The sequence below is a fragment of the Triticum aestivum genome, chromosome 4A (genome assembly GCF_018294505.1).
Source record: "Triticum aestivum cultivar Chinese Spring chromosome 4A, IWGSC CS RefSeq v2.1, whole genome shotgun sequence".
Classification (NCBI taxonomy): domain Eukaryota; kingdom Viridiplantae; phylum Streptophyta; class Magnoliopsida; order Poales; family Poaceae; genus Triticum; species Triticum aestivum.
The window spans coordinates 127,213,991-127,225,464 of NC_057803.1; the positions used below are offsets into that span (position 1 = coordinate 127,213,991).

At 46.5% G+C, this 11,474-nt stretch overlaps 1 protein-coding gene across 1 annotated transcript in view; it reads left to right on the forward strand.

The window, feature by feature from the left end:
- LOC123083757 (quinone oxidoreductase PIG3-like) overlaps nt 1-11,272 on the forward strand; it is a 61,340-nt gene extending 50,068 nt beyond the window's left edge. Inside the window, exons 6-7 of the mRNA XM_044505697.1 lie at nt 10,574-10,601; nt 10,905-11,272. Of these exons, the coding sequence (XP_044361632.1) occupies nt 10,574-10,601; nt 10,905-11,045 (169 nt within the window). The 3' untranslated portion in view covers nt 11,046-11,272. The remainder of the gene's footprint in view (nt 1-10,573; nt 10,602-10,904) is intronic.
- Nucleotides 11,273-11,474: the final 202 nt, after the last annotated feature.

Genomic DNA, 11,474 nt, shown 5'->3' on the forward strand with positions numbered 1-11,474 from the left:
ATACTTAAGTCACGAATTTGGTACACACTTAAAGAAATGTGGAATCGTTTCACAGCTCACGCCGCCTGGAACACCTCAGCGAAACGGTGTGTCCGAACGTTGTAATCGCACTCTATTGGATATGGTACGGTCTATGATGTCTCTTACCGATTTACCGCTATCATTTTGGGGATACGCTCTAGAGACAGCTACATTCACTTTAAATAGGGCACCGTCTAAATCCGTTGAGACGACACCGTATGAATTATGGTTTGGAAAGAAACCTAAGCTGTCGTTTCTAAAAGTTTGGGGATGCGAAGCTTATGTCAAGAAACTTCAACCTGAAAAGCTCGAACCCAAGTCGGAAAAATGCGTATTCATAGGATACCCTAAGGAAACTGTAGGGTATACCTTCTACTTAAGATCCGAAGGCAAGATCTTTGTTGCCAAGAACGGATGCTTTCTGGAAAAAGAGTTTCTCTCGAAAGAAGTAAGTGGGAGGAAAGTAGAACTCGATGAAGTACTACCTCTTGAGCGGGATAGTGGCGCAGCGCAGGAAACCGTTCCTGTGATGCCCACACCAACTGAAGAGGAAAACCATGATAATGATCAAGGTACTTCGGATCAAGTTACTGCTGAACTTCGTAGGTCCACAAGGACACGTTCCGCACCAGAGTGGTACGGCAACCCTGTCCTGGAAATCATGTTGTTAGACAACAATGAACCTTCGAACTATGAAGAAGCAATGGCGGGCCCGGATTCCAACAAATGGCTTGAAGCCATGAAATCCGAGATAGAATCCATGTATGAAAACAGAGTATGGACTTTGACAGACTTGCCCGATGATCGGCGAGCGATAGAAAGCAAATGGATCTTTAAGAAGAAGACGGACGCGGATGGTAATATTACCATCTATAAAGCTCGACTTGTCGCTAAGGGTTATCGACAGGTTCAAGGGATTGACTACGATGAGACATTCTCTCCCGTAGCGAAGCTAAAGTCCGTCCGAATCATGTTAGCAATTGCCGCATACTATGATTATGAGATATGGCAGATGGACGTCAAAACAGCATTCCTTAACGGGCATCTTAAGGAAGAACTGTATATGATGCAGCCGGAAGGTTTTGTCGATCCTCAGAACACTAACAAAGTATGCAAGCTCCAGCGATCCATTTATGGACTGGTGCAAGCATCTCGGAGTTGGAACATTCGCTTTGATGAGATGATCAAAGCGTTTGGGTTTATGCAGACTTATGGAGAAGCCTGCGTTTACAAGAAAGTGAGTGGGAGCTCTGTAGCATTTCTCATATTATATGTAGATGACATACTCTTGATGGGAAATAATATAGAATTTCTGGACAGCATTAAGGCCTACTTGAATAAGTGTTTTTCAATGAAGGACCTTGGAGAAGCTGCTTATATATTAGGCATCAAGATCTATAGAGATAGATCGAGACGCCTCATAGGTCTTTCACAAAGCACATACCTTGATAAGATTTTGAAGAGATTCAGAATGGATCAGTCCAAGAAGGGGTTCTTGCCTATGTTACAAGGTATGAGACTGAGCTCAGCTCAGTCACCGACCACGGCAAAAGATAAAGAAGAGATGAGTGTCATCCCCTATGCTTCAGCCATAGGATCTATTATGTATGCCATGCTGTGTACCAGACCCGATGTAAACCTTGCCGTAAGTTTGGTAGCAAGATACCAAAGTAATCCCGGCAAGGAACACTGGACAGCGGTCAAGAATATCCTGAAGTACCTGAAAAGGACAAAGGACATGTTTCTCGTTTATGGAGGAGACGAAGAGCTCGTCGTAAAGGGTTACGTCGACGCTAGCTTCGACTCAGATCTGGATGACTCTAAGTCACAAACCGGATACGTGTATATGTTGAATGGTGGAGCAGTAAGCTGGTGCAGCTGCAAGCAGAGCGTCGTGGCGGGATCTACGTGTGAAGCGGAGTACATGGCAGCCTCGGAGGCAGCACATGAAGCGATTTGGGTGAAGGAGTTCATCACCGACCTAGGAGTCATACCCAATGCGTCGGGGCCGATCAAACTCTTCTGTGACAACACTGGAGCTATTGCCCTCGCAAAGGAGCCCAGGTTTCACAAGAAGACTAGGCACATCAAGCGTCGTTTCAACTCCATCCGTGAAAATGTTCAAGATGGAGACATAGAGATTTGCAAAGTGCACACGGATCTGAATGTCGCAGATCCGCTGACTAAACCTCTCTCGCGTGCAAAACATGATCAACACCAGAACTCTATGGGTGTTCGATTCATCACAATGTAACTAGATTAGTGACTCTAGTGCAAGTGGGAGACTGTTAGAAATATGCCTTAGAGGCAATAATAAAAGTATTATTATATTTCATTGTTCATGATAATTGTCTTTTATTCATGCTATAACTGTATTATCCGGAAATCGTAATACACGTGTGAATACTTAGACCACACAATGTCCCTGGTAAGCCTCTAGTTGACCAGCTCGTTGTGATCAACAGATAGTCATGGTTTCCTGACTATGGACATTGGATGTCGTTGATAACGGGATCACATCATTAGGAGAATGATGTGATGGACAAGACCCAATCCTAAGCATAGCATAAAAGATCGTGTAGTTCGTTTTGCTAGAGCTTTGCAAGTGTCAAGTATCTCTTCCTTCGACCATGAGATCGTGTAACTCCCGGATACCGTAAGAGTGCCTTGGGTGTACCAAACGTCACAACGTAACTGGGTGACTATAAAGGTGCATTACAGGTATCTCCGAAAGTAGCTGTTGGGTTGACACGGATCGAGACTGGGATTTGTCACTCCGTATGACGGAGAGGTATCTCTGGGCCCACTCAGTAATGCATCATCATATTGAGCTCAATGTGACCAAGGTGTTGGACACGGGATCATGCATTACGGTACGAGTAAAGTGACTTGCCGGTAACGAGACTGAACAAGGTATTGGGATACCGACGATCGAGTCTCGGGCAAGTAACGTACCGATTGACAAAGGGAATTGCATACAGGGTTTGATCGAATCCTCGACATAGTGGTTCATCCGATGACAACATCGAGGAGCATGTGGGAGCCATCATGGGTATCCAGATCCCGCTGATGGTTATTGACTGAGAGAGTCTCGGTCATGTCTGCATGTCTCCCGAACCCGTAGGGTCTACACACTTAAGGTTCAGTTACGCTAGGGTTATAGGGATATGTATATGCAGTAACCCGAATGTTGTTCGGAGTCCCGGATGAGATCCCGGACGTCACGAGGAGTTCCGGAATGGTCCGGAGGTAAAGATTTATATATGGGAAGTCCTGTTTCGGGCATCGGGACAAGTTTCGGGGTTATCGGTATTGTACCGGGACCACCGGAAGGGTCCCGGGGGTCCACCGGGTGGGTCCACCTGTCCCGGGGGGCCACATGGGCTGTAAGGGGGTGCGCCTTGGCCTAATGGGCCAAGGGCACCAGCCCCACATAGGCCCATGCGCCTAGGGTTTAAGGGGGCAAGAGTCCTAGGAGGGTAAGGCACCTCCTAGGTGCCTTGGGGGGAGGGAAAACCCCCTTGGCCGCCGCACCCCCTAGGAGATTGGATCTCCTAGGGCCGGCCACCCCCCCTTGGCACCCCTATATATAGTGGGGGAGAGGAGGGACTTCATACCTGAACCCCCTGGCCTTTGGTTGCCTCCTTCTCCCTCCCCAACACCTCCTCCACCTCCATAGTGCTTAGCGAAGCTCTGCCGGAGTACTGCAGCTCCATCAACACCACGCCGTCGTGCTGCTGCTGGTGCCATCTCCCTCAACCTCTCCTCCCTTCCTTGCTGGATCAAGAAGGAGGAGACGTGGCTGTTCCGTACGTGTGTTGAACGCGGAGGTGCCGTCCGTTTGGCGCTGGTCATCGGTGATTTGGATCACGTCGAGTACGACTACATCATCACCTTTCAAGCTTCCACACGCGATCTACAAGTGGTATGTAGATGAACTCTCTCCCTAGACTCGTTGCTAAGATGAACTCATAGATGGATCTTGGTGAAACCGTAGAATTTTTTTTAATTTTCTGCAATGTTCCCCAACAAACCGAGGGACCGAAAAGGCCTCGTGTGTGTTGCAGCCCAACACCCTTCCAAAGTGGCCCAAAACCCACCTAAACCCTCTCCATCATCTAGAGCGTTCGATCACGATCGCGTGGCCGAAAACCGCACCTCATTTGGACTCTCCTAGCTCCCTCTACCTATATATATGTGTTCCCCTCCGAAATTTTCGCGGATGAAACCCTAGCCATCTTCCTCCTCGCGCCTGGACAAAACTCCACCACCGGACATGTCCACGCCGCCCTCCCCGGCGAATCACAGCGTGACACCTCACCTCCGCCGCCCTCTCTCTCCTCAGCCCCACCGCCGGCCCGCGCGGCCCGGATCGGGCCCGTAGGGCCCATCTCCGCCGCCGCCAGATCCCGCGCGCCCCGCCGCCTAGCTCTTCCCGAGCGCCTCGCTGTGCCGCCTCCCGCCGGTGACTTACTCCGCCGCCTCGCTCACCGGCCGGCGCCGCCGTCTCTGCCGCCGTGTTTTGCTCCGCCCCGCCCGCGAGATGCCGCGCCGCCCCGCTCCTCCGCTGCTCACTTGCCGGCGCGCCGCGCCTCCCACCACCGCCATTGTCCGCCGTCCGGCGCCCTGCCTCGTCGCGCCGGCGAGCCGCCTCTCGCCGGAGTTGCCTCGCCGGACCCCGTCCTGGCCAGATCTGCCCCGGTGGCTGAGATCCACCGGGAGATGAACCAAACGGCCCCGTCCAGATCCGGATCCCTCCGTCCCGCACCACCTCGTCCGCCCGTTGACTTTTCTGGAGGAATAATTTCTACCAAGTCCCCGAGATTTATAGTTTCATGTGCCCATGTTCATCGTGTCGTAACTTTGCGTCCGTAGCTCCGTTTTGCGTGTGTAGCATACCAAAATGTTCGCCTCAGAGAGTACATCATTTCATCTCATTGCATCATTTTCATTTGAGTTCATCTTGATGCCCGAAATGCTGTTGGAAGAGTGCTATTTGATTTAATTGTCAGATCTGCTGCTCCAAATAGCTATTTGTCATTTTTGCCATGTTTAATGTGTGCATGATATGCTCCTAAGCTCTACATGTGTTTTGTTATATGCTTTGCGATCTTTCCAGAGGTGATATCCATGTATTTTGGTGATGTGTGTGGTGACTAGCACAAGCTTGCAAAGTGGTGCATTCGCTAATGCTGATTTCAGGGACTTAGCAATTCCACTAAGTCCTTGGACTGTTTTGATCATTATGCCATATGTTCATGTTGTTTCCTAGTGATCCGTGCCTCTTTTGAGGATGATCAGTAAGGGTGATTTGTTAATCTTGTAGTGCTCTATCCATCCATGTCTTTGTTTGCAATTATGGAGCACTCTAGTTTGAGTCAATCAAGCTCTACTTTTGCTATTTCGTGAATCTGGGCAGATTGTCTACTTGTTAGCGATTTTGCCAAGGATGTTGTAGTTGATCTGTGCATGCTATGTTGTTGTTCTTGCCATGTCTAGCTTGTATAATGTGTATTCTTGATGAGTGTATGCTTAGATTGTCATGTCATGCTCTGTAGTGAGTGCATCGAGCTCGTAAACATGCCTACGTGATATCTGATTTGCATGCTCCAGTTTTTCACTAAGTCTGTAATCTGATTATGTTTTTGCCATGTTCACATGCTTGCAATTGTATTTTCTGATCCCTTTTGGCTCAAGGTCACTAAGGGACTTTTGTTAAGCACTTTGAGTAACTCAATGCCATGCTTTACTTTGCCATGTTAAATTCCTGCAGCATCTAGTTTTCATGCTCCAAAGTGTGCTACCTGATCTGAAATTCCAGGCTAGTGTTAATTTCACAAAGTCTGAAACCTGTTATCGTTTGCGCTTTTGCCATGCTTGTTTGAACCTGTTAGTGGATGAATTGGCCGTAGCTCAGTGTTCATCTTTTGTCAAGCATTATGAGTGGATCCCTGCTATGTCTTTTGTTGCCATGTTTGGGTGCTGTAGAATAATTATCTTGTTGCATTTAGATGGTACTTGCTGTTTATCGCAGACCGGTGCCATATTTGAATTGCTTGCCATTTCCAAACCGTGCATCCGATTCCGGCGTTCTTTATATCGATTTCAACCGAAATCACCTCACCTTTCCAGTCGCACACTTGGATTTCCAAGTTGAGGCCAGGTTCATTCATCCCTTGTCAAATCATGCATATGCATCGCATACCGCATCTCGCATATCATACCATGTTCATGTGTGGTTTCTTTACTATGTTGTGTGCTTCTTTCCGGTGTTTGCTTCTTTGGGTTGGTTCCAGTACCGTCGTGTTGTGAGTATTCGTTCATCTACGTCCGTTTGTCTTCTTCATGGACTCGTTCTTCTTCCTTGCGGGATTTCAGGCAAGATGACCATACCCTCGAAATCACTTCTATCTTTGCTTGCTAGTTGCTCGTTCTTTTGCTATGCCTATGTTGCGATACCTACCACTTGCTTATCATGCCTCCCATATTGTTAAGCCAAGCCTCTAACCCACCTTGTCCTAGCAAACCGTTGTTTGGCTATGTTACCGCTTTGCTCAGCCCCTCTTATAGCGTTGTTAGTTGCAGGTGAAGATTGAAGTTTGTTCCTTGTTGGAACATGGAGATGTTGTTCCCTGTTGGAACATGTTTACTTGTTGGGATATCAGAATATCTCTTATTTAATTAATGCATCTATATACTTGGTAAAGGGTGGAAGGCTCGGCCTTATGCCTAGTGTTTTGTTCCACTCTTGCCGCCCTAGTTTTCTGTCATATCGATGTTATGTTCCCGGATTTTGCGTTCCTTATGCGGTTGGGTAATAATGGGACCCCCTTGACAGTTCGCCTTGAATAAAACTCTTCCAGCAATGCCCAACATTGGTTTTACCATTCGCCACCTAGCCTTTTCTTTTCCCTTGGGGGTCGCGCGCCCAAGGGTCATCATTATTTTAACCCCCCCGGGCCAGTGCTCTTCTGAGTGTTGGTGGCCATCAGGGGCAACTCTGGGCTGGCCTACCTGTACCTTGGACAATCTGAGTGTGCCCTGAGAAAGAGATATGTGTAGCTCCTATCGGGATTTGTCGGCACATTTAGGCGGTGTTGCTGGTTTAGTTTTACCTTGTCGAAATGTCTTGTAACCGGGATTCCGAGTCTGATCGGGTCTTCCCGCTAGAAGGAATATCCTTCGTTGACCATGAGAGCTTGTCATGGGCTAAGTTGGGACACCCCTGCAGGGATTTGAACTTTCGAAAGCCGTGCCTGCGGTTATGAGCAGATGGGAATTTGTTAATGTCCGGTTGTAGAAAACCTGAAGTTGACCTTAATTAAAATACATCAACCGCGTGTGTAACCGTGATGGTCTCTTTCCCGTGGAGTCCGGGAAGTGAACACGGTGTTGGAGTTATGCCTTACGTAGGTTGTTCTAGGATCACTTCTTGATCATAGTTGTTCGACCATGCTTTTGCTTTCTCTTCTCGCTCTCATTTGTGTATGTTAGCCACCATATATGCTAGTCGCTTGCTGCAGCTCCACCTCATACCTTTACCTTACCCATAAGCTTAAATAGTCTTGATCGCGAGGGTGTGAGATTGCTGAGTCCCCGTGACTCACATATACTTCCAAAACCAGTTTGCAGGTGCCGATGTTCCCGAGCAGGTGACGCAACCAAGCTCAAGGAGGAGCTCGATGAAGATCTTGTCCTTGTGTTGTTTCGTTCTAGTTGATCAGTAGTGGAGCCCAGTTGGGGTCGATCGGGGATCTGTGTAGATTTTGGGGTAGCCTTGTTTTATTTTGGCTCCGTAGTCGGGCCTTGACTGTATCGGGTTGATGTAATGCTTTATTCATGTAATTGTGTGAAGTGGCGATTGTAAGCCAACCATGTATCCTTTTCCCTTATGTATTACATGTGTTGTGTGAAGATTACCTCACTTGCGACATTGCTTTCAATGCGGTTATGCCTCTAAGTCGTGCTTCGGCACGTGGGAGATATAGCCGCATCGAGGGCGTTACAGAGAGATCATCTTATAATGCTACCGCTGTACTAATCAAAATAAGAAGCATAAAAGATAAACATCACATGTAATCAAAATGTGTGACATGATATGGCCATCATCATCTTGTGCCTTTTATCTCCATCTCCAAAGTACCGTCATGATCTCCATCGTCACCGACATGACACCATGATCTCCATAATCTTGATCTCTATCAACATGTTGTCACATGGTCGTCTCGCCAACTATTGCTTTTGCAACTATTGCTATCACATAGCGATAAAGTAAAGCAATTGTATGGTGCTTGCATCTTACGCAATAAAGAGACAACCATAAGGCTTCTGCAAGTTGCCGATAACTCTGTTACAAAACATGATCATCTCATACAATAAAATTTAGCATCATGTCTTGACCATATCACATCACAACATGCCCTGCAAAAACAAGTTAGACATCCTCTACTTTGTTGTTGCAAGTTTTACCTGGCTGCTACGGGCTGAGCAAGAACCGATCTTACCTACGCATAAAAAACCACAATGCGGTATAGTGATTGCTTTTTGATCTTCAGAAAGAACCCTGTTCATTGAATCCGATTCAACTAAAGTTGGAGAAACTGACACCCACCAGCCACCTGTGTGCGAAGCACGTCGGTAGAACCAGTCTCGCGTAAGCGTACACATAATGTCGGTCTGAGCCGCTTCATCCAAAAATACTACCGAATCAAGAAACAACTAGTGAAGGCAAGAAATGTGTATATATATACCCACGCCCACAACTCCTTTGTGTTCTACTCGTGCATATAACATCTATGCATAAACCTGGCTCGGATGCCACTGTTGGGGAACGTAGTAATTTCAAAAAAATTCCTACGCACACGCAAGATCATGGTGATGCATAGCAACGAGAGGTGAGAGTGTCGTACACGTACCCTCGTAGACCGTAAGCGGAAGCGTTATGACAATGCGGCTGATGTAGTCATACGCCTTCACGATCGACCAATCCAAGTACCGAACGTACGGCACCTCCGTGAGGTGCACACGTTCAGCTCGGTGACGTCCCACGAACTCACGATCCAGTAGAGCTTCGAGGGAGAGTTCCGTCAGCATGACGGCGTGATGACAGTGTTGATGAAGCTACCGATGCAGGGCTTCGTTTAAGCACTGCTACGATATGACCGAGGTGGATTTTGGTGGAGGGGGCACTGCACACGGCTAAAAGAGCAATGATCAACTTGTGTGTCTATGGGGTGCCCCCTCCCCCGTATATAAAGGAGTGGGGGAGGGGGAGGGCCGGTCCTCTCTATGGCGCGCCCTAGGGGAGTCCTACTCCCTCCGGGAGTAGGATTCCCCCTTTCCAAGTAGGAGTAGGAGAGGAAGGAAGGAGGAGAGAGGGAGGAAAGGGGGGCCGACCCCCTTCCCAATTCGGATTGGGCTTGGGGGCGTGCCTCCCTCTTTTCCCTTCCCTCTCCTCTATTCCACTAAGTCCCAATAAGGCCCATATACTCCCTGGCGAATTCCCGTAACTCTCCGATACTCCGATAAATACCCGAACCACTCAGAACCTTTCCGATGTCCGAATATAGCCTTCCAATATATCGATCTTTACGTCTTGAACATTTTGAAACTCCTCGTCATGTCCCTAATCTCATCCGGGACTCCTAACAATCTTCGGCACATCAAAACATATAAACTCATAATATCGATCGTCACCGAACGTTAAGCGTGCGGACCCTACGGGTTCAAGAACTATGTAGACATGACCGACACTCATCTCCGGTCAATAACCAATAGCAGAACCTGGATTCTCATATTGGTTCCTACATATTCTACGAAGATCTTTATCGGTCAAACCGTATAACAACATACGTTGTTTCCTTTGTCATCAGTATGTTACTTGCCCGAGATTCGATCGTCGGTATCTCAATACCTAGTTCAATCTAGTTACCGGCAAGTCTATTTACTCGTTTTGTAATGCATCATCCCAGAACTAACTCATTAGTCACATTGCTTGCAAGGCTTATAGTGATGTGCATTACCGAGAGGGCCCAGAGATACCTCTCCGACAATCAGAGTGACAAATCCTAATCTCGATCTATGCCAACACAACAAGTACCATCGGGGACACCTGTAGAGCACCTTTATAATCACCCAGTTATGTTGTGACGTTTGATAGTACACAAAGTGTTCCTCCGGTATTTGGAAGTTGCATAATCTCAAGTCAGAGGAACATGTATAAGTCATGAAGAAAGCAGTAGTAACAAACTAAACAATCATCATGCTAAGCTAACGGAATGGGTCAAGTCAATCACATCATTCTCTAATGATGTGATCCCATTAATCAAATGACAACTCATGTCTATGGCTAGGAAACTTAACCATCTTTGATTCAATGAGCTAGTCAAGTAGAGGCATACTAGTGACAATTTGTTTGTCTATGTATTCACACATGTACTAAGTTTCCGGTTAATACAATTCTAGCATGAATAATAAACATTTATCATGATATAAGGAAATAAATAATAAATTTATTATTGCCTCTAGGGTATATTTCCTTCATTCATGCCAGTCACCACTCCCCCGGTGAATCCTTCCTTGTAAGAAAAATCTCTCTTTGCTAATTTTTTCTCCATGTGATGATTGCAAACGACTAGCAATTCACTGCACTTGCTTCTTCCTTGGACTGGGACTCGCTGTAAATCCCTTACACTGAGCACCTAAGTTGGAATGCCAGATATCTTTTGCTACAAAAACATGCCTCGACTAACTGAGAAATAGAGAAGGAAATTATGCTTACTCAAATGGAGTGCGAACTACGTTACCATAGTTACTCATATGCAAAATGAGGTGAAATGTGGCTGTATTTATTCCTGATGATTGGGTATCTTCAATGTATGCAGATGCATGGTGGATCAAGTGGAATCAGTACATTCGCTGTACAGATTGCAAAGCACCTTGGTGTTAAGTTTTTTGTCACTGTAGGTTTGTTAATTTTACACTTGATAAGAGAGGAAATAATATATAGTAAGTTCTTTTTCTGAAACTGCCCGTGCGTTGCGACGGGCGCATATGTATTCTATAGTGATTCAAAACTGATTACATGCATACTACTTTTAATTAAGATCCGCATGCACATCAAGCAACATTGTCCGACTTCTTTTACCATTATAAATCACTTTTTTAGGGATGTAAATCACCTTTCTTTCTCCACCTATTCCACCCACATATACAGTTCGAAGTATGTGTGCATCAGTTATATTATCACGTATTCCTTTTTCTCCCCCCCCCCCCTTTCTATTACAATGCGCATCACTTCTCCTTGACTAACCCCATCTCTAGTTGACAATCAACATGAAATTCTTTTGAATCTGTGCATTATATTATTTGGGTAAAGGGGCAAAAAATTTGTGCAATGTGCATGCAGACATCAGATTAACCTACATACATGATGAGTCTTTTACATAAAAGAA